At 37.5% G+C, this 24,178-nt stretch overlaps 1 protein-coding gene across 1 annotated transcript in view; it reads left to right on the top strand.

Moving 5' to 3' along the window:
* The first annotated feature begins 4,829 nt into the window (after positions 1-4,829).
* The window catches only part of MYO3B (myosin IIIB), a 487,104-nt gene continuing 467,755 nt past the window's right edge, over positions 4,830-24,178 (top strand). Inside the window, exons 1-2 of the mRNA XM_057503926.1 lie at positions 4,830-4,901; positions 23,622-23,805. Coding sequence (XP_057359909.1) covers positions 4,876-4,901; positions 23,622-23,805 — 210 coding nt within the window. The 5' untranslated portion in view covers positions 4,830-4,875. The remainder of the gene's footprint in view (positions 4,902-23,621; positions 23,806-24,178) is intronic.

The following is a 24,178-nucleotide window of genomic DNA, read 5'->3' as shown; positions in this document are numbered from 1 at the left end:
CTAAGTGCAGTGGCGTTTTACATAACCTTTTAAAAAGATCCCTTTTGTAGCTGTGTGGAGAATAGCCTTTTGTGGGTAAGGGCAAGCGTGGAAGCTGGAGGCAGGAAGGGAGGCAGAGCTGTGCGCCCAGCGGGAGTGAGGGCGGCTTGGACACCTGAGAAGGTGGTGGGCCTGCACATGTGCCTGGTGGAGGTGTCTGGCACGTCCTGGAGGTGCAGGGAGAGGTCTTTTTTCTAATTTGCCCTAAAGTCTCCTTGAGGGCTTCTTGCAGTGGCCCTGGTGGTGGTGGTTACAGATATCCAGATTTAGGAATTTTATATTTAGAGCAGAGCTTCCAGGACTTGTTGGTTATCCACAAGGAGTGCTAATTAATTACTTACATATTTGTGAGGTAATTTGGAACTTACTAGAATAAGAAATATTGTAAATTTGAAAGATTTCCTTCCCATGCACATATAACTTTCCATGGTCAAATCATCTCATTTTCTACTTTAATCTGTGATATAGCTTGGGGACTGTCTTGGTTCTGCTCCTGTAATAGAATACCATAGATGGGGTGGCTTAAACAACAATATATTTCTGACAGCTCTGGAGGCTGGGAAATCCAAGATCAAGGCATGTGCACAATCCAGTTCTGTTGAAAGCCCACCTCCTGGATTGCTGCGTGTTCACATGGCAGGGAGAGGGTGATCATCTCTAGGCTGTCTCCTCTTACAAGGCTCTCATCTTATTCATGTCTCCTTCAGGCTGCTCTCCAGGCAGCGACCAGAGTAACCTGTTAAAATGTTAAGTCAGTTCATGTCTCTCCTGCTCAGATCCCACCAACCAGTTATCTCAGTCTAAGTAAGAGTCAGGTCCTTACCCTACCCTAGGGCTGATAAAGATCTGTGTGATTTATGTGCTCTTCCTTTACAGTGTCCATCTCTCTGGCCCCACCTTCCATTTCTTTCTATTGCTTTTTCCAGTAGAGCTACAACTGGCTTCTTGCTATCCCCTGAATATACCAGGCAAACTCCTGCCTCAGGGCCTTTGTACTTCCTATATCCTCTATCTCAAATGCTCCCTCCACCTTGAGATTTTTACTCCTTTATCTTTTTCCTGTCATTTCTCAAACATATCTTGCTCAGTGAGCCTTCTTCTCTGGTCATGCTATTTAAAATTGTATTTCCTCTGCCTACCACCCACTCTGACTTTCGGTCTACCTTTCCTAGTTAATCTTTCTTACAGAATTTGATCCCTCCCTATCATTCATCTATCTTTCTATCTATCTATCTATCTATCTATCTATCTATCTATCTATCTATCTATCTATCATCTATCATCTATCTATCATCTATATCTATTTATCTATCATCTATCTATCATCTATCATCTATATCTATCTATCTATCTATCTACCATCTATCTATCTATCATCTATATCTATCTATCATCTATCATCTATCTATGATCTATCTATCATCTATATCTATCTATATATCATCTATATCTATCTATCATCCATCTATCTATCTATCTTTCTGTCTATCTATCTATCTATCTATCTATCTATCTATCTATCTATCTATCTATCCTCATTTATTTTGTTCGTTGTCTCTCTCCCTCTACTAGAATATAAGCTCCATGAAGGCATGACTTTGGTCTGTTTTGATCATTGCTGTATCCTCAGCACCTAGAACAAGACATTTAGCAGATGCTCATTAAATATTTGTTGAATCAATGATGCAGAGTAAGGTAGACAAAAAGATTCAAATCCTGGCTCCCAGCTTAACCTACTCAACTTTTCAGTATATCAGTGCTCTTATCTGTAAAATAGAAATAGTAATAGTGCCTCATAGAGGGAGGTATGGCATTTGGTGTAATGTCCAGTACCCAGGGTTTACTCAGTGAATGTTCCCTATGATAGATGAGGTCTTAAAGGTCACTAATAGAGTATCCGGTGGTGATAGACCTCTCTTTTCTAGCTAGTGGATTTTTCCAAGAATTGTAATAATTAAGTGTTTTGTGCTTGTGTAATTGCCTGGGACTACCACACAACTCTAAGAGGTGTGTGCTTTCATTATTTCCATTCTATGGAAAAGGAAACAGAGGCACAGAAGGTTATGCAATTCTCTCTTTGCTGACAGCTGCTAAGTGTAAAAGTTGGGATTTGAGCTCAGGGCTAGAGCCATGCTCTTTACCTTATTTTTCACTGCTTCTTGGTATGTGCATGAATGAAGTTGTTGGAAAAGAGAAGAAAATAAGTGGCAGTTTCCTTACTCCTTCCATAGCAGCATGCATAGCTGAAAGACAGAGAGTGCTGGGTGTTCCTCTCATCTCCTTCTTGGCAGTAATTCTTTTGCTCCAGCCAGATCTTGTCAAAGCTCATCACTTCCCTCCCCACCCACCCACAGCTCCCTCTGCAGAACCTTTAGTTGATCCTTCTTACCTGAACACAGTGCCTGGAGACTGTCTTTGGTTATCACAATGGAAGGGACTAGCATGTAGTGAGTTGGATACACAGTCCTGAAATATTGATCAGAGCTCTGCACAGTGAAGGATATCCCTGTTTTTTGAAAATGCCCCAAGTGCCTCCGTTATTGTTTTCCTTCTTGGATGTCTTTCCCACTGTGAGTCGTTGCTTTCAGACTCCAAAATTCAGCCCTTCCTATGTAACTACCCTCAACCCCTCTTTTTGTTTCACAAATGTTTGTTGAGTAACAACTGATGCAAATATAGAGGGGACTTATGAATTATACAGTCTCCGCCTTTCAGGTACTCAGGTCCTGCTGGGGAGCTGACATAGGAGCACTATAGAGTTTCAGAAGGAGCTGCCCATTTTGTGGCAGGAGTAGGGAACATGAGCTGGCTCTTGAGGGGCTGGGAGGATTTGTGATTAAAGGATATGGTGGAATGAGTACTCTTGGTGGTAGAAATCACATGGACAACATTACACGGGTGTGGACAGACATCCAAGGATGATTCAGGGAATGGCAAGGGGTTGGTTGAAATTCATCATTAGCTTGATACAGGGAACTGAAAGTTTTAAGACAGGAATGAAAGGCTGTGGTTTGGTTGTTGAGGTCTTAAATACCTAAAGAGTTTGGACTTTAATTTAGCAATAGGGAGACATCACAGGTTGTTCGTTTAAGTAACATTGTGACATGAATGAATCAATGGCTCTGGATATTGTACCTGGTTGTGAGGTCTACGAGGAATTGTACAGAATAGAGGAAGATAGGCTACTTTGAAGGCTGTTGTAACTGTCCCTTGAGAGATGCGTAGAGGTGGCAGCATTGAGAACAGAGAGGGATAGAAATGAATAAAGAATGGCTTAGTGACTGACAAATGTGAGAGGGAGGCAGTGGGATAGGGTTTTGAGATTTGGACTGCCTGAAAAATGGTGGGGCTCCTGACACACTGGGGAGTTCAGTAGTACCTCTGAGGAGCCAAAGATAGTTGGCTTAGTTTTATACATGTTATGTCTGAAGATTAGGGGATGCATGTAAGTGGAGATATGTCAAGCAGTTAGTAATCCTGGGCTGAGGCTTGGAATGGAAATGGGGCTGGAAAGATGGCAGCACTTGCCAACACATGATGGTTAAAAGTCTTGGGTGTCGATGAGACATTTTGGAGGCAAGTGGATGACTGAAGGCAGGACTTGGGTTTGAATGGCCACATTAATGGGAGAAGGGAAGCTGATCCACATGGAGATGCAGAGTAGGAACGAGGAAAGTATGATATGAAGGGAACAAAAAGAGGGGAGTGTTTTAGACAGGGAAAAGTCAGTGAGCAATGGTTGGTGCTATTGAGGATGAGGATCAAGGAAGTGCCTTAAATTTCATGACTGACAGAAACCTTTGAAATAGCAGCTCCAGGAGACTGGGCTAGAAACCATCTCCTCTGACTTGTGAAACAAATGAGCAACATAGCTATACATCTTTATGTGTGTGTTCATGAGTGTGTGTGTGTGCGTGTCTATCTGCAATTTACAGTTAAGAATGGTTATGTTTGGGTGGTGGGATTTTATGAGTGTTGTAGTATTTTTCTTTTTTCCTTTTTCTTTATTTTCTTAGTTTTTCTATGAAACTACAAGTGTTTTTTTTTTAATTAAGAAAACCTCAGTCATTTTTAAAGTTCTGATTTTTAATCCTGTATTAAACAAACATTTATTGATCACTTATAAGGCAGAAACAATTATTAAGGCATGGCCTCTGTTCTCTATGAGCTCACTGGTGTGAGCAATAAATGTCAGGCAATGCTATAACTGCTTAGAAAAGAAAGAGTACACTATTCAGTGAGACCACAAAGGAAAGTTCCCATCTAATGGGAAGGTCAGGAAAGGCCTCCTAGAAGAGATGACATCTCATCTATACTTGAGTGGGTTCTGTGTAGTTGTGCACTGTTTATGAAGACGTCAGTTCCTCCTAATGCGCCCAATCTCTTATCAGTCTTTATCATTGTCTTAGGCACTTGTTTATTTGTCAGTTTGGAATTATTCTCTAATTTGTTAATGCTTATATGGTATGTGTTTTCTTGTGTATCTCTGGATGTTTATTATATTTAATATTTGTACAAATTTCTTCTAAACTTTCCTGTTCTTTTCAAAAGCTATTTTGAGTTCTTTTCAAAAGCTATGTTGTAGGTTTGAAAGCATTCTTCTATGATTTGTGATTCATATGGAACACATTATAAGATTTAAACAAAATATTCTGAATAACCTACTCAGAAATAGAAATCTTCATCATGAATTTTCTCATAAGTATGAAATGTTGCTGGGCAAGTTTCTATTTAAATCATACTCGCTAGACTTGACTGAGTACAGGAGCACACAGGGTCCATGCTTCAGATCGCTTTGTTTTCAGCAAGTTAAGGTTGCACCTCTACTACGGAATAATGCAGGGTATTCAACAAGAGCGCAGGTCAGGGTCCTTTGGGGTTGTTAGGAGCTAAAATTAGCCTGTGAAAGCTCAAACCAGCTTGTGAGAAGGTGGGGGCGTTTTAAGAGAATGCAGTGGGGAATTTCAAAGGATATCCAAGATTGGGCAGCAAAGATTATCAGGCCTCAAAAGGTTCTGGATGTAAATTCACATGGGCGGATCTGCCCGTGAGCTCTCAGGCACACTCCTTTGGCTTCCTCCTTCTGTGCTTTCCTCCCCTACTCAGGATGGGCTTCCACAGCTTCTTCCGTGACTTCAGCATGATTCTGGGTGAGAATGATCTCCTCTATAGAGATCTCTTATTTGTTAAAAAAATTATCTTTTAAAATGAGATAATATATGCATCAGCAAAAATAGAAAGCTATACTTTTCTTTTGACTTGGAAACAACTTTATTTACAATTGTTCTCCTATAAACAGATGCCATTCCACCCCTTTAAAATATAACTGACAATTTCCAGGAAAACCATATACATTAATCTTTCTGCATGAAACTGATTATGGGATGAACAAATATGGGGTGGTTTACAACATAAAAACAAAACAAAAGCCAGATAATCCAGTATGAATGCTCTATTTATAGGAGAATGAAGAGTTAAGAATCATACCCTCTAATGTGCTACTCCTTGAAATGAAAACATATGATAATGTTGGGGAGAGGTAAATGCTTGACAATAAAGTGTTCTTACATAGTATAGTTTAATTTTGATTGTTTAAGATAGCTCCTACAGGCTAAGTGGGGTTAGGATGCTTTTTTTTTTTAATTTAAAAAGTTTAAAAAGTTTTATTTATTCTTTTTAAATTAAAGTGTCATTGCTATACAATTTTATGTTGGTTTCAGATACACAACACAGTGCTTCAGCATTTACCCAGATTATCAAGTCCTCACTTGCTCCATTATGGTCACTGTCTGTCAATGTAGTAAGATGTTATAGAGTCATTAATTGTACTCTCCATGCTATACAACCTACCTGTATTGTGACTGCGAATTACTGTGCTTCTAAATCCCCTCCTTCCTCCCTTCCTCCCTCCCCCACTCCCCAACCCTTCCCCTTCAGTAACCACTAGTCCTTTCTTGGTTTCTATGACTTTACTACTATTTTATTTATTCCTTCTGTTTTGTTTTGTTTTTATACTACACAAATAAGTGAAATCATTTGGTATTTATCTTTCTCTGCCTGGCTTATTTCACTGAGCATAATACCCTCTAGATCCAACCATCTTGTTGCAAATGCTGGGATTTCTTTTCTTTTTATGGCTGAATAATATTCCATCACACATGTATATGTACCTCATCTTTTTTATCCATTAATTTTTGATGAACACTTAGGTTGCTTCCATATCTTGGCTATTGTAAATAGTGCAGTGATAAAACATAGGGGTCCATATGTCTTTTTGAATCAGGGATGTTGTTTTCTTCAGGTAAATTCCTAGGCGTGGAATTACTGGGTCAAATGATATTTCTATTTTTAGTTTTTTGAAGAACTTCCATACTGTTTTCCACAAAAGGTTGAACTAATTTACATTTCACCAACAGTGTAGGAGGGTTCCATTTCTTCACATCCTCTCCAGCATTTGTTGTTTCTTGTTTTTTGGATAGTGGTCATACTAACTGGGGTGAGGTGATATCTCACTGTGATTTTAATTTGCATTTCTCTGATGATTAGTGATGTGGAGCATCTTTTCATGTGCCTGTTGGCCATCTGTATTTCTTCTTTGGAGAAATGTCTGTTCAGATCTTCTGCCCATTTTTTAATTGCATTATTTGCTTTTTTGGGTGTTGAGGAGTATGAGTTTCTTATATATTTTGGATATTAGCCCCTTACTGGATAAATCGTTTACAAATATATTCTCCTATACTGTAGGATGTCTTTTTGTTCTGCTGATGGTGTCCTTTGTTGTACAGAAGCTTTTTAGTTTGATGTAGTCCTATTTGTTAATTTTTGCTTTTGCTTCCCTTGCCTGAGGAGATGTGTTCAGGAAAAAATTGTTCATGTTTATATTGTTTCATGACTTACATTCAAGTCTTTTATCCATTTTTAGTTTACTTTTGTGTATGGAGTCAGACAGTAATTCATTTTCATTCTCTTGCATGTAGCTGTTCAGTTTTCCCAGCACCAGTTGTTGAAGAGGATTTCATTTCCCCATTGTATGTCCATGGCTCCTTTATTGTATATTAATTGACCATATATGCTTGGGTTTATATCTGAGCTCTCTATTCTGTTCTATTGATCTATGAGTCTTGTTCTTGTGCCAGTACCAAATTGTCTTGATTACTGTGGCTTTGTAGTAGAGTTTGAAGTTGGGGAGCATAATCCTCCCAGCTTTATTCTTCCTTCTCAGGATTGCTTTGGCTATTTGGGGTCTTTTGTGGTTCCACATGAATTTTAGAACTATTTGCTCTAGCTCGTTGAAGAATGCTGTTGGTGTTTTCTTTGTTGTTGTTGTTTTGTTTTTTGTTTTTTCAGTATCATTAATCTACAATTACATGAGGAACATTATGTTTACTAAGCTCCCCCCTTCACCAAGTCCCCCCCCCACAAATCGCATTACAGTCACTGTCCATCAGCGTAGTAAGATGCTGTAGAGTCGCTACTTGTCTTCTCTGTGTTGTACAGCCCTCTCCGTGCCTCCCCTCACATTATAAATGCTAATTGTAATGCCCCCTTTCTTTCCCCCTCATCCCTCCCTTCCCACCCATCCTCCCCAGTCCCTTTCCCTTTGGTAACTGTTAGTCCATTCTTGGGTTCTGTGATTCTGCTGCTGTTTTGTTCCTTCAGTTTTTTCTTTGTTTTTATACTCCACATATGAGTGAAATCATTTGGTACTTGTCTTTCTCCGCCTGGCTTATTTCACTGAGCATAATATCCTCTAGCTCAATCCATGTTGTTGCAAATGGTAGGATTTGTTTTCTTCTTATGGATGAAAAATATTCCACTGTGTATATGTACCACATCTTCTTTATCCATTCATCTGCTGATGGACACTTAGGTTGCTTCCATTTCTTGGCTATTGTAAACAGTGCTGTGATAAACACAGGGGTGCATCTGTGTTTTTCAAACTGGGCTGATGTATTCTTAGGGTAAATTCCTAGGAGTGGAGTTCCTGGGGGCTGTTGGTGTTTTGATAGGGATTGCATTGAATCTGTAGATTGCCTTAGGCAAGATGACCATTTTGACAATATTAATTCTTCCTGTCCATGAGCATGTGATAAATTTCCATTTATTGGTATCTTCTTTAGTTTCTCTCATGAGTGTCATGTAGTTTTCAGAGTGAAGGTCTTTCACCTTCTTGCTTAAGTTTATTTCTAGTTATTTTTTTAATGCAATTATGAATAGAGTTATTTTCCTAATTTCTCTTTCTGCTAATTTGTTGTTAGTATATAGGAATGCAACAGCTTTCTGTGTATTAATTTTGTATCCTGCAACTTTGCTGATTCCAGTTATTAGTTCTAATAGTTTTTGGTGGAGTCTTTAGGATTTTCCATGTATAATATCATGCTGTCTTCAAATAGTGAGAGTTTAACATCTTCCTTACCAATTTGGGTGCCTTTTATCTCTTTGTGTTATGTGATTGCATAATGTAAGCATGGAAATTCCTTTTTTTATTTATGTAGATGGCTATATAATTGTTTCAGCACTGTTTGCTGAAAAGTTTTCCTTATAAGTAATATAGAAATATGATTAACTTAAAAGTACTGACCTTTTATTCTGTAATTTTGATAAACTTGTTAATTAGTTCTAGTAGCTCTTTTGTATATTCCATCAGGTTTTTAAATATAGTTGGTCATGTCCTCTGCAAATAAAGCCCATTTACTTTATCCTCTCCAATATGCAATCTGGATGATTTTAATTTCTTTTTCTTGCCTTATTTCAGTGGCTCCACCACAGTGTGAAATAGAAGTGGTAAGAACAGACATCTTTGCCTTGTTCCTGATCTTAAGATGAAAGCATTAGTTTTTCACCATTAAGTGTGATGTTAACTCTAGGTTTTTTGTAGATGACTTTATTAAGTTGGAGAAGTGACCTTGTATTCCTAGTTTGTTGAGCACTCTCTTTTTTTAAATCCTCAATGGATGTGGAATTTTGTCAAAGACTTTTTCTGCATCTGTTGAGATGATTAAGTTGTTTTTCAGTCTATCAATTTGATGAAACTAAGTATTTTTTTATTACATACGAGAAAAAATGTCTATCAGTAGAATTATGATATTTGAGAGATTTTGACTATTATCTTAAAAACTGTTGTGCCAATTTACACTATTACTCATATTGTCACAAGTACTTATTTCCCAAAATCCTTCTCATCACTGAGCTGAGGACCCTGATCCTTCTCTAACTTTAAAAAAATCTTGTCAGTCTGATAGGAGATATAAGGCATCTCAATATTTTGATATGTATTTTAAAATTTGTAAGTGAGATTTATCATCTTTTCTATGTCTGTTACACATTTGAATTCTCTTTTCTACTAGTTTGTTCCTTTTCTTTTCCTACTGTATGCTGTCTTAATAAAATAAGGAAATTAGCTCTTGATGCAACTATTTTTTTCCTAAAATGTCAATAACTAGAAATAACTGGGCTTAGAGAAGCTCATTATTGATTTGAACTTTGATCATTCTAACAGCTTGTAGAATAGTACTTGGTGTATAATAATTGTTCAATTATTATTATTAAATGTGCAGTTTAACTTTCATGCAATTATAATTTTCAGTTTTCTTCTCTATGGCTTTTGAGTTTTATATTCTGCTTGGAAAGACCCCTTGCCTATGCTCATTATAATACATTTAACCTATGTTTTGTTAAAACTTTTTGATACATTGCAATCTGTTTTGCTGAAAGGAGTGAGGTACTATCTGGCTTAACGTTTTTTTTTCTTGCTAGTTAGCCAGCACGTTAAGCCAAAATTATCTACTGAGTAGTAATATTTCATCCATCTTTTCTTTATTGATTTGAAATGTGATCTTTATCATAAACCCTATTTCCTTATGTATTTTCATCTATTTTTGTATAGTACTCTGTTCTACCTGTCTATTTATAATTTAGTTTTGTAGCGCAATGTTTTGATTATTGTAGCTGTATAATGTTTCAATAACTGGTCAGGTTATGTTCCCTAATTTTTCTGTTTTAGAAGTTTTCTGTTTTCACATTTAATTTTATAGATGAACTTTAATGTAATTTTGTCAAATTCCTAAAAGAATAAAAATAAATAACTTTCAATATTTACTTTCAAGATAAAGTTTGGGAACAATCAACATCTTCACAGTAAAGTTTCCTACCTAATAAGATGTCTCTTTCCATTTACTTAAGCCACTTTCCATTCCCATGATTTTAGGATTTTTACTTTTTATGCATTCTGTTGTACTCTTGTTAGGTTTACTTTTGGGTATGTTACTTTTTGATTCCTGTTAAAATGGCATTTATTTTCTGACTTTTTTATGTAAAAAAAATTTTGATTTCTGTATATTAATTTTATACTCAGCCACCTCCTTGAGTTAACTTAAAATTTTTTAGTTGTTAAGGTTTGATTTTCTAGAATTCAGTCATTCCAACTACAGTATTTTTTTGGCCACCTTCTCAGTGTTTTTGCTATTCTTTCTTTTGTCTAATGACTAATATGTCCAAAATAATGCAAAATATGGAGATTGTGGGAGATCCCCTCAAGTCTTTTTCCTGACTTTATTAGTCATGGTTATAGTAATCCACCATTAAGCAAGATAGTGAGATATATATTTTTATACACAGTAAATGCTCTGAAGGAATTAACTTATTTCAGTTTCTCTGCTGGTCTAAAAAATCGATATTGATATTGAAATTTATCAAAATCATTTTGGGTATCAATTTGTTCATGTGATTTTTTACTTTGATATATTAATGTTGAATTATCTTTGCTAAATTCTATTACTGATTTTTAATTTAGGATTTCTACACAAATATTTTCAAGTGAAATTGATTGTAGTTTAATTTTTCTGTACTGTTTTTATCAAGTTTTGGTAAGAGTGTTTTGCTATTTTTGCTGTAAGTGATTTGAAGTTTTTCTTCTTCATCTATGTTCTAGAAAAGTATAAATAGTATTGGAATCATCTGTTCTTCGAAAGTCTGAAAGAGAAACAATTTGAGCCTGGCTTTTGGCAAATTTTGTCATTTATATTTCTCTAAGAAACCTTACAATTTATTTATAATTACAACAAATAATATTTATAATTTATTTATTTAGAGATTTTTCAAAGTACTCTTCCAGTTCTTAAATTTTTTATGTATGTGTTAGTTTTCCTTTTTATTTCTAATTTTACTTGTGCTTTCTTTCTTGGTTTCTTAGCTAAACTGTTTTATTATCATCTGTTTTATTGTATTTTTTTCCCAAAGAGCTATATCTTTAATTTAATTATGTATTCTATTATTTTTCTGTTTTCTAATGCATCAATTTCTGCTCTAATTTTTTTCTTACACTTTCCTTGGGTTTATTTTGTTGGATCATGTCTACCTTCTTGACTAGAATGTTTTTAAAATTCATTTTTATTATAATCTGCTTGGTAAAATGTTTAATACTTTATATGGTCTTATCTTGCATCCAGCTTCCAAAGTTTTTGCTTGATAGTATCTTTAATATTGTTATTTTTATATACTCTGTATTTTCAGTTTTAACTTTTCCCCTTTCATCAAGAACTGAGAGTTTTAAAATTTTCAGGTTGCTAGGTTCTTTCTTCTTTTTATTATTAATATTTAGTTTTATTGCAGTACGGTCAGAGAAGATTGTTCTAATTCTACTTCCTGGCATACACTGAAACTTTACCTTGTGTGCTCATTATTTTCGAAATTAAATATGTCATCAGTACTTGAAAAGAAATTTCATGTTAGATATACACTTCGATATATGTCTACTCAGTTAATCATACTGATTGTATTACACAGTTTTAATATATTGTCTCCTTGTTCTGTCATGGCTGTTAATGTCTCTTAATAATACTGTGTTTTGTTTATTGGAGGTTTACGTATTTATGAATTTTGACGTTTTGTTTTTGTTGCTGAAAGTTCAACATTTATAAGCTCATTATTGATTAAACTGGTCCTTCTAACAGTGTGTAGAATAGAATTTGGTGCATAGTAATTGTTCAATTATTATTATTGAATGTCCAAATAACCCTTTATGTTTTTAATAGTTTTTGCAGTTTTCTCTTTCCTGGTATTACTATTGTGATTTTTCTTTTTGTTACTACTTGACTGGCTTATCTCTGACTTCCTTTTTGCTATCAACTTTTTTAAGTCATAAAGAGACTCTTGGAGAGTTTATTTTAGATATGCAACTCTGCAGATTTGGTTTGTTCTATATTTTGGCCTCATTAAGGAATCTTTATTGACATAATATTTTCAATCTTAATTCTTCTTAATTTACATTATGTTTTCTATTTTTAATGCTTGCCCCTCCACCCTCTTACGCTATGGATTGTCTTTTCTTCATATGGTGTATATATGTGTCTTTATGAGTAAGCACACTTTTCTTATGATAATGTCAAAGATTCATAGTCTAAGTGTAGCACAGAGAAGGCAAATAGTGACTCTGTGGCATCTTACTACACTGATGGGCAGTGACTGTAATGGGGTATGGGGCATGATAACAGGGGTGAATGTAGTAACCACATTGTATTTTCATGTGAAACCTTTATAAGAGTGTATATCAATAATACCTTAAAAGAAAAAAAGGAAAAGACAAAAGATTCATAGTCTATTTTTTGGCCTTCTAGAGATTCCATTTATAACTTTAGTGGTTTAACCTCTATCAACTTACCATTATCTATTGACTACTTACTGAGACGAGTAAGAAAATTAACACATACACTTTCTCCTTATTTTTGTTGATATTGTCATTCACTTGGTTAACTTTATAATTTCAAATAGCATATTTAAATCTCAACTTAATTTATCATCTTTAGGACATAAAGAAACATGAGGAAATTCTATGTTTATTTTCTCCTCTACCTCTCCCCAAACTGTGGAGTTTGTTTTATTATTATTTTTTATTGTTGAAAGATATCACACTCCCTTCCTGTAAATGTACTTCCTACTGTTGTTTAGCTTTATTTCTAAATACAGATAGATTCAGTTCTCCCTGGGGGACTTTGTACTAGAGCTTAACATTTATTTCTTGGTTTGCTGGATTTTGGACTCGAGTCCTTTTTCTCCAAGTGGGCCTCACGGAGTCACTGACTCTGAAGATGTCTGGAATGCCTGTTGTCTTTATACTTGAACAACAATTTGATTAAATTTAAAAATATTTGTTCACACTTTTTTTCTCCATCAGAGCTCTGTACACATAGATTACCTATTTTCTTTAATTTAGTATTGTGTTGCTGTGGAGAAAAGCCTGAACTTTTATTTTGTGTGCTTTTTGTTTTGTTTGGGGTAAGCGTGTGTGTGTATGTATCCATGTCCTATATACCTGAAGAATTATCTGTCTGACTTGATATTCAGTAACTTTACCAGGAAATATCTCTGTTTGAGATTTGTTCATTTTCCCTCTGATATAAGGGTTTTGTGCATTAGAGACAGTCAAAGTTGATGGATATTGACTTTGCTCTTCTTTCTGAAACATTGCTTAAAGTGCTCTGCTAGGGGAGGTATCTTTCCCTGAATATCTCTGCAAATATACCTTGTTACAGAATAGAGCCTGATTATTTCTGCTACTTCTTTTTAATGATCCACAGGGTCTAGAGTTTAGTAATATATGCCAAAAGTTCTTGATACAGTCTCACTGACTATGTAAGTGTATGAGCCTGGAATCATTTCCCTACTGCTAATTGACCCTCTCGGTCTACTTCTTTCTAAACAGGGAGTGTTGCTGAGGTTTTTCGGAATTTTGTCTGTTCAATATCTCCCAAATACACCACAATTATGGGAGAAGGAGAGAGTAGGGTTGAGAACAGCAATGATGCCTGAGATCTTCTCTTATTCACTTTCCCTGAGTGCTGTTTTTCAAAGGTTATGTCATGAAATTGTGTTGCCTCTTCTGTTTGATTACTACTAGTATATATATTTTTTATTTTGTTTGCTGGATTTCAACTTTTAGTTAACATTGTTCATTCATTTCATTTTAAGGAAAGGTGATACCTGACTTCACTTTTCCATCTTGCCTCAGAAGCCATAAAGTTTTTCTAAACAAGTTTGGAATGTCAAAAGCAGAACTGAGTTTCTTATTCTTTCCTGTATTTCTTGTAGAAGCTAATCTAGGGCTTGCATACAATTGGCATTTAATAACTACTTACAGAATGCATAAACAATAAATTTCATGGTAATTTTGTCTAATTCATGATCTGTTGTTGAAAGAAGGGGAGACTGTATATAATCACCTTGCAATCACCATCTAGTTTTTGAATAATCCAAAGAGGTGATGAGCAAAGCACAAAGAAAGAACAGCTGGACATGGAAGAAGCAGCCACATGTCAGAAAGAGGATGTTTAGTGATTACTTCTACCCTGGAAGAATTGAGCTCATCTATTTGCTTTTGACCTCATATGAATATCCGCTCTCAGGGCCTCTGAAAAGACACAGGTGAATAAGCAGGGAATTTATCAGGAGCACCTTCTTTCGCCTTGGATTAGTTTTTTTTTCCTTTTTCTTCACTAAACAGACCAGTTTCAAGGGCACTGTGTGAAATTTGTTCCATGGATTCCTTTTATTACTAAAGTCAAGGCTTACCTTGGACTATTCTTTATTTTCCTCCTAGACTTTCCCTGGCTTTAGTGGCCACCCACCCAGGTAGTTGGTGCATATTTCTTTCTTCATTTATGTGACTCTGCATTTAGCCTCAGGCGGATTCAATTTCATGACAAAGGGCAGTTTCTTTCTCAGGGACAAGATGAAAACGACTACAGATCTTGGTGGTGGGGAGTCTTTTTGCTCATTTCAGTGTCTGTATATTGATGTTCTTCATCTTTTCCTTCTTCCAGAAGAAAGAACAGGAGTGGGACAGGCAGAAGAAGGCAACTCAACTTCATTAATTATCCCCCATGGCCATCCTGTGTCATGTATGTCCCTTCTTATTTTCTCCTCTCATGTTTTTCCAGATATCATATTGCTGCACCTGTAAATATTTCAGTATATAGTGCTAAAAGATAAGAAACCTTTTAAAAAACATAACAACAAATGCAGTTATCACAACTAAAACATAATTAACAATGCTTCCTTGATATCATAAAAAACTGGTCAGGGAATCTAATTATCTCATAAATGTTATAATTTTTTAGCTTGTTTTTGTGAATTCACATTTTATTTCACATTCAGTGTGTATTTTGAGCCTCTGTTAAAGGCTTACTTCTAAAGTTAACCCTTTTCAGTTTATTTATTATTCAAAATGTTGTTGTTGTTCCTCTTCAAAGTGTTGTATCTCTGTTTCTGGATGCTGTTCAACATTTTACCTTTGCTCTGTTTTGAGCAGTTTGCCTATGATGTGGTTAACTTTTCTTCTTTTTTTCCTTTGTGAGGTTAGCAGTATTTCTTAAAATAATGCTTGATATCTTCTGTCAATTTTTAAAATTGTTGGTTATTATATTTTTGGCCATTTATCTTTTCCTTCCTGAATTCCAGTAACACTTTTACACTATATTCCATGTATCTTTTACATTCTTTTATATATTCTCTGTTCTTGTGCATTCTATTCTTCACTCTTGATGATTAGATAGACATAGATATAGGTATATATAGTCCAGTATACTAACATAGTCTGCTATGTCTGATCTTGTAATAATCTGTCATGCTCAGAGTGTTTTTTCAGTTCTATAAGATCCATTTGATTATATATACATATATATTACATATGCAGCTAAACCTCTATTATTTTCTGCAATATATTAATCATAGCTATCTTAAAATTCCTGTCTGATAGCTCCAAACTCTTTTTATTTTGTTGTGTTCTGGCTTGCTATGTAATTCTGGATTGAATTCCAGATATTAGGAATAAAAAATTATGGAGGAAATTTGAGATGCTAATTGATGTTATTTTCCTCCATAAAGGATGTTATTTTATTCTGACAGGGAGTTAGAATAAAGATTATGACCTTATTTCAATTTGTGATGGAGTAGGCCAAGGCCACTCTTTGTCTTCGGGAGGACTGTTCTAGTCATGGTAACTTCTTACTGCCGAGTGCAGCTCTTCCAGGATCCAGCGGATGGTCCAGCATACCTCCAGGGCCTGGCTGCTTGGCAGGTCCTGAACTCTGAGCTTATGCCCTAGCCCTTTGAGAATAGATAAAGCCTTGTCTGCTGCTTTTTTGTCAGTTTCTAGACTGTTAAGGTTACTAATTGGCAAACATTATGCAAAACTTCACAGAAGACAGAGCTCACCTTTGACTCTTCCTTCTTTAAGGATCTTAGCCCAAAGGTCCTCTGTCTTGCCTCAGTAGCTCTCTAGTGCTTTCAAGCATTCAAAAAAAATCTTACTCAGGTGTTCCAGGTTTTCTTGATGGAGGCTTGATCTTATATAATGTTGTCCACTATAGCCTAAAGTAGAAGTCTCTTATAAGTACTTTTGATGGAGTAAATGGCGGCTATGGTTTAAAAAAGTTCCCCCAAATGATTCTGCTATGTAATCTGGGATGAAATCGTTCTGTGGAAATAATAAAGAACTTTCAGTTGCATAGGCCTAGATCAAGTCTAGTGTATCCCTGTGATGGGTGATCTTATGTGTCAACTTGACTAACAACAGGGTGCCCAGACATTAGTAAAATATTATTAAAATATTAATTTAATTAAACATTTTAAAATATTTAATTTAAAGTTAATTTAAATTTAAAATAAAATTTATGTAAATATTTTTAAATTTAAAATATATTAAAATAACTGTAAGGTTATATTTAGATGAGATTTACATATAAGTCATTAGACTGAGTAAAGCAGATTGCTTTCCACAATATGAGTGGGCCTCCCACAATCAGTTGAAGACCTGGGTAAAACAAAAAGGCTGACTCTTTCCTGAGAGAGAATTATTCCTGCTTGACAACTTTTGTACTGCGACATTGGCTTTCTGCTGCCTTCAATTTTAAAAAAATTGAAATATAGTTGACATGCAATATTATATTAGTTTCAGATGTACAACATAGTGATTTGATATTTATATACATTATGAAATGGTCACCATGATAGGTATAGTTATCATTTGTCACCCTATAAGTTATTAAGTATTATTGACTGTATTCTCTATGCTGTACTTTTCATGCCCATGACTTGTTTATTTTGTAACTGGAAGTTTGTACCTCTTAATCTCCTTCACCTATTTTGCCCATCTCCCATCCCTCCTTCCCTCAGGCAAATACCAGTTTATTCTCTGTATTTATGAGCCTGCTTCTGGCTTTTGTTTTGTTTGTTCACTTGTTTTAATTTTTAGGTTCCACATATAAATGAAATCATATGGTATTTGTTTTTCTCTGTCTGACTTATTTCTCTTAGCATTATACCCTCTAGGCCCATCCATGTCACGAACAGCAATATTTCATTCTTTTTTGTGGCTGAATAATATTCCACTCTGCATATGTATACATATATATATGTGTGTGTATGTGTATAATATACCACAATTTCTTCATCCATCAATGGACACTTAGGTTGCTTCCATATCTTGACTATTGCAAGTAATGCTGCAGTGAAATAAGGGTGCATATATCTTTTCCTTTCCTTTTTTATTGGAATAAAGCTGATATGCAATATTGGTTTCAGATGAACAACATAGTGACTCAATAATTATATACATTTACTAGATGCTTGCCACAGTAAGTGTAGTTACTCCATTACCATACCAAGATATTACAATACTATTAGTTTTTTTCTATATGTTGTACTTCCACTCTTATGACTATTTTATAATATGTAGTTTGTACCTCTTTATCCCCATCGTGTTTTACCCATTTTCCCATCTCATTCCCTACAGTAACCAATGAGTCTGCTGTCAATATTTAGTGTTTGCAATTTCTCTGGATGAATACTCAGAGGTGAATTGCTGGATCATATGATATTCCTATTTTTAATTTTTTGAGGATCCTTCATATTGTTTTCCATAGAGGCTGCACCAATTTACATTCCTGCTGGAAGCACATGAGGATCCCCTTTTCTCTACCTCTTACTTTTTAAAGGAATTGTGTCATTTGGCTTGGAGGGTTTCTTGGAGACACTCAAGAGCCTGGATCCCGCTCACTGAGCACACATGGTCTGTCTGACATGTCGCTCTGACCATTTTTATTCCTATAAATTAGATCTAGAAACTTGATCAGATTTGGGTTTAACTTTTTTAGCATTATAATTTCTTAGGTAGTGGGGAAGCATAATGCCTGACTTTCTTTTTGTGATGCTAGAAATCCATGGAATGTTTGACAAAACCGAACCATGGAAATTTTTGTGGCTTATTTTTTAAAAGCATGTCCTCTGTTGATAATTGAAACCAAAACTCCTGAGGAAGTCTTTAGACATTCAATTCTGATCAAATAAAGCAGTAACTGTGCTACTGGTTTACAGCCATATGTGATGTGTGACCTGGCAGGTTGCTCCTGTTTCTGGTAAGAGAAATCTGGAGTTGAGCTATTGTTAAGCAGTGCAAGGCTTGCCCCTGCCATTAACTGCAAGTGTAGATCATGTCCAATCCACTTGTACTTATCAGCAGAAAGAATATTATTGAGAGTCTGTTTTATTAACCACCACAAAGAGATATGGTTTCTGCCCTCTAGGAGTTACCTCCCCAAAACAAAATAAAGTAAGAAAAAGGCAATTGTTCTTAATTTCCAAAGGACTATGTTACCACAAGGATAAAGTCTCTTGCAGAATATCTACCTATCTATCCATTCATACATCTATCTATTAGCTTAACTAATGAGAAGCTTGGGTATTTCCTAGATACTTGGCTAATAATAATATGTGGGCAAATAGAGGAAAAGATTCCTTTAATGCCTCTGTAACCCTTATTAACTGAATAAGGATGTCTTTCCTTGGGGATGCCCTCTTCACCTTGCTAAGAGCTGTTCCTGGTAGTGCAGGGTTTGGATGCTGTGGGAATATGGGGAACAGTAGAATCTTCCTCTGAGAGAGTAGTGACTGTGATGAGAAATACATTTGTGGCAACTTACATAATATCGTTACATGCAAAAAATAGTGTTCATCAAGTCTTCACTTTAGCCTCACTCACACACAGACACACATCCAAGCTGATAGGACGTCTGAATGGTTTGTAAACTGCAGGAACCTGTCTTGCACTGGCAAATAGCATCACTCACCTCTGCCAAGATAGTCTAGTCCTGTTTTGTCTTTTGAAGAGAGTAGCCTGGGTAAACTGAGTTTTCTAGCCTCTTGAGGTCACTGTTCTATTTCAAGTCCAAGTAAATGACGGAGGCCCCATTTTGGGGACGGCAGGATGCTCAGAAGCCTCTGTGGGGACTTCTAAGGGTTCTGTTCTAAGCCTTTTTTTTTTCTTACAAGGAATAATATCATTTTTTTTCTTTTGGTATCATTAATGTACAATCACATGAGCAACATTGTGGTTACTAGATTCCCCCCATTATCAAGTCCCCCCCACATACCTCATTGCAGTCACTGTCCATCAGCATAGTAAGGTGCTGTAGAGTCACTACTTGTCTTCTCTGGGCTGCGCTGCCTTCCCCGTGCCCCCCTCCCCCACGTTATGTGTGCTAATCGTAATGCCCCTTAAGGAATAATATCATTTTATTACTGTAATCACAAAATCATAATTTCTGTTCAGGACTGTGTAAGTGCACATTAACCAATGCATTGATAATCCCCTTCATAAGGAGGGTGAACACACTATAGAACATCTTATAAAAAATATACATATTGTAAAATTTTCTGGCCTTGCAGTGCACTTTTTAGTGCAAATATTTAAGATGCAATAGTGTTCAGTTCAGCAAACTACTGCAGAATGTTGTGCTACAGTCCACTTAATTCAGAAAGAGTCAGGACATGCAGCTTGTAATAAAATGTCAGAGTGAGGACCCAGGTGCATTCCGATAACTACAAACTGCTCCTGAATCTTTGGCCAGTCCTGGCTACTTCCATGAGGTCCTAGCGCTGCCATGGCACAAACACAGATCTAGGCAGAAGTGCATTCTACCCTCAGGGTCAACATTCTGACCAGGAGCAGCTTGTCAGCTGTCAGAAGGGCTGTTCCAGCTACCTCTCAGGAGACGCTTATCACCACCTTATAAGGCTGTATAAGCAGCAACTACTTGGGCTGACTGTTTAACCAGTTGTCAGAAAGTTGATAAAGTCAGGTATTGATTTTAAAGAGGGAAGACTTGGTAACCTTGTTAACATGCACCTGTTCTGTCACACCTTTATTTAACCTAGTCTGCAGATGCCCAGGTGGGCATGACGGGTGTGGCAGTGGAACCTGACTGGTCTGCTTGGCACTCCCCCATCACTGGCGCCAACTCTAGATGATCTCTCTGGGTGTGTTGTTTTGGGGGTATCAGAGATAGCTCTCTGTTAGGTTTTAGCCCCCATGTCATTGGGGCATTTCCCCCACAGAACTTTTCAATATTTGGTGCAGTTGGTCAGAAAGAACCATGCCAACCAGCTGCCTCCCATCATCCTATTCTGTGGGATGGGGAGTACAGGACTGGGCCTGGGGGACTTGGGTTCTCGTCCTCACTGTTCCTGAACAGCCCCATCACTGGTCTGGGCTTCAGTCTCCTCACTCACTGGCCGGGAGGTGTCAGCTTGTTAGGGCTGCTGTGACAAAGTGCCACATGCCTGGTGGCTTGGACAACAGAAACTGATCTCCTTATGCTTCTGGGGGCTGCATGCCTGAGGTCATAGTGTCAGCAGGGCTGGTGCCATTGCAGGCCTCTCTCCCTGGCTTGTAGGTGACCATCTTTCCTCTCTGCACATTGTACCCTAATCTCTTCGTGTAAGGACACTGTCACATTGGATTAGGGCCCCCCATATGACCTAATTTAACTGTAATTGCCTCTTTAAAAGCCCTGTCTCCAAATGCAGTCATGCTCTGAGATATCTGAGGTTAGGACTTCAACATGTGAATTTGGGGAGGGATACAACTTAGGTCATAACAGGGGCTAAGGTGGAGTACTTAAACAATGGTTTTCTAACAATGCTCTGAGGTGGCCGCAGAGATGAGAGTGACGGACTATCTCAGTTTGCCCAGTTCTGAGAGGTTTTCCAGGGTACAGGACTTCCAATGCCAAAACCAAGATAGTCCCAAGCAAACCAGGATGGTGGGTCACCCAGTCTGTCTCCTGCAGGGGGAGCCCAGGGCTGGCACTTGGTTCTCCCACGTGCCTCAGACAGAGCTGTGCTGCTTCTCAGCTTATATATATCAGCAACCTGAGATTTAATTAAACAAAAGGATTTTGTGGTCAAAATTGTTAGAAAACCACTTGATTCAGTGGCTTCCAGGGTTCTCTCCCATTGCCATACTCTTATGATTTAATTTCATTAGCACACACTAAATTCCAGCCATTTGTTTAAAACTGTTAACTGATTAGAGCAAAATCAATTTGCTTCTCATTTAGACTGTGGCCAAAAGTGAAATTAAGCAGAGCAGGCTGCTTTTGAGCCTTGGCTGTTCTGAAGCAGAACTCGGTTCTGTGCTTTTGTGATGGTAGATGACCCTCACGGAACATGTCCTCACTGTGCTTGCTTTATTCTATCATCTCATAATCCTTCCAGCAGCAATGTGAGGTGGGTTGCATCACAAATAGCAGCAGCGCCCCGATGCAGATGGAGAAACTGAGGTGCAGAAAGATTAGTAAGTAGCTCTCATCTCAGGGCTGATTAGGGCAGGGCCAGGATCATGCAGGCAGTTTGACTTGAGAGCTACTGTGTCATGGCAATGAGTGTAGGTGCAAGTGTCCCTGCTGGTGGGGGAACAGGGGCTGTACAGGTAAGTGTAAAGGAATTCCATCTAGGTTGATGGGCCAGATTGTTCTCTCCAGTAGCCTCCCTTTTCCCACCCAGCCTGTCAGGATTTGACCAGCACCCCTGGCTGGTCCTGCTTTTTGCTATTGTAGAAGCCATGCCTAGAACAGTTCTCAAGGTGTCGGGAAGCTTTGGGGATTTCTCAGTAAGAAACACTGAATTGCATAGTGACTAAGTTATTCCCTTGCTAATTCTTTTTCAGGTCTTCTGATGATGTTAAGGGAAATGCTAGTGTTTAATTCCTCCTCAGCACTCAGTAGTCTCTCTTTTTCAGAAACTCTCTATTATTTTTAGTGTAATCATCTTTTTGTGGTTATTTTTGGTATATGGTAAATGATACTGGTTTTGCATTTAGAGTAGTGATACAAAGTACCTTTAAAAGACATTTATATGAAAAGGCAAATAGTTTAAACATATTTAGTAACTAATAGCAAAAGAAAGTGATGTACAGATATGGCAAAAATTGTGAAGCATGTGGTGAGAAAGATTGATTTCATGAAACACACTGGCTAGGAGGAAGGGTTAGAGTTCATTAGAATCTTGGAAGGAGCAGATGAAAGGCAGGTGTTGTCTGACCAGAGACATCTCAGGGCCAGTGCCTCGGCCCAGGGCTTCTGGGGTGCTGGGTGTTGCGGGACCCTTTGGAGCCTGGTGCACTGCCATGTGGACTCTGGAAAGACAAGTTCCCCTCCAGCATAAACCCCACGGCCACTGGAATTTTGTTTTGTTTTGTTTTGTTTTGTTTTGGTAATGGATTTCAGCATCTTTGAAATGTCCCCATCAGAAAGGGTAAGGATAAAAAGTGGATTCTTGTGCCAGGTCAGAAGGCTGTGCCTTGGGAGAATGCAATCTAGAAAATAATTAGAATTAGAGGTGCAAATTAGAATGCCCAGCATGAGGCAGAAGTGTTTGCCCTGGGCGGACACCCAGCCTGTGTATGGGGATTGGGTGCCTTGACTCTTGCTATTGAAGCCCAGTGGCCTGTCTTCTAGAGTCAGAAACAGACTTGGGTTGTGACCCCTCATCCAGCCTGGGAGCAGCCGAACTCGAAGTGGCTTTTTCATGGATCAGTCTTGCATGACTTGGTTTACCTGCCCACTTTACTGCTGGACCAAAAGTACTTAAACTTCAGGGGCGTTGTCCTTTTTAAACAGGCAGTGAGTTTGCAGCTCCTGGTTGACTACTCAGTATGATTTCCACACTAGGCTGTTGCTTATGGACAGGATCTGATCTTGACTAATCCTTGCAGGACCCAGGACTTGGTCAGAAATGAATGTTGTGCTTGACTAAATGCATGGTACAGGTCCCAAATCATCCTTCCTAGCAGCCCAGACTTTGCACACAGAAGTTGGAGGCTGGCTCCCAGTGACCACTGAGGAAGCGTGGTCATAGTTACCATCACCTGGGCACAAAGACTTGGACCTTTGGCTTCCAGACACTTCTTCTGGAGGCAGCTGCCGTTGCCACTCAGCAGCTGAGAGTGACAGATGTCTGCTCTCGACTGGATATCCTCTTTGGCCCTTTTACTCCCTCCTGCAGTGTTTTTATCAACTCCCCTTTTAAAAGATGTTGTGGAGCCATGTTGCTTACCCTCCTGCCTTCTACCACATCTCTTAAGGAGGCGTCAAAACCCGTTTAAAAAAATCTTCTTAAAATCGAAGGGGAAAGTGAAAAAGTACCATGAGGTTGCTGGTAAAAAAAATAGACAAATTCTCGCTTTGAAAGCCCACCGCCCCCAAAATTCCTGTGATCTGTCGCACATAACAAACTTTTCTTCTCACCAGGAAACATCTGTATGGATTGTTTCATTACAACCCAACGATGCTTGGACTTGAATTGCTTCCAGATCCCACAGATACCTGGGAAATTATCGAGACCATAGGTAAAGGCACCTACGGCAAGGTCTATAAAGTGAACAACAAGAGAGATGGGAGCTTGGCTGCGGTAAAAATTCTGGATCTAATCAGTGTAAGTAGTGGTGGTAGATTGCAACGCTACAGTTGATCCTTGAGTAACACAGGTTTGAACTTTATGAGTCCACGTATATGCAGTTTTTTTCAATAAAAACAGTATGGTACTGCAAGTGTATTTTCTCTTCCTTATGATTTTCTTAAAACCTTTTCTCTAGCTTACTTACAGTATATAATACATGTAACATAAAATACGTGTTAATCAACTGTTTATGTTATTGGCAAGGTTTCCAATCAACAGTAACCTATTAGTAGTTAAGTTTGGGGGGAGTCAAAAGTTATACATGGATTTTTGACTGTGTGGGGTGTCTATGCCCCAGCCTCTGAATGTTCAGAGGTCAACTGTATACCATGTACATTGACTTTCAACT

The sequence above is a fragment of the Manis pentadactyla genome, chromosome 6 (genome assembly GCF_030020395.1).
Source record: "Manis pentadactyla isolate mManPen7 chromosome 6, mManPen7.hap1, whole genome shotgun sequence".
Lineage (NCBI taxonomy): Eukaryota > Metazoa > Chordata > Mammalia > Pholidota > Manidae > Manis > Manis pentadactyla.
Note: the sequence above shows the minus strand (reverse complement) of the source record. Positions and strands in the feature narration are given on the sequence as shown.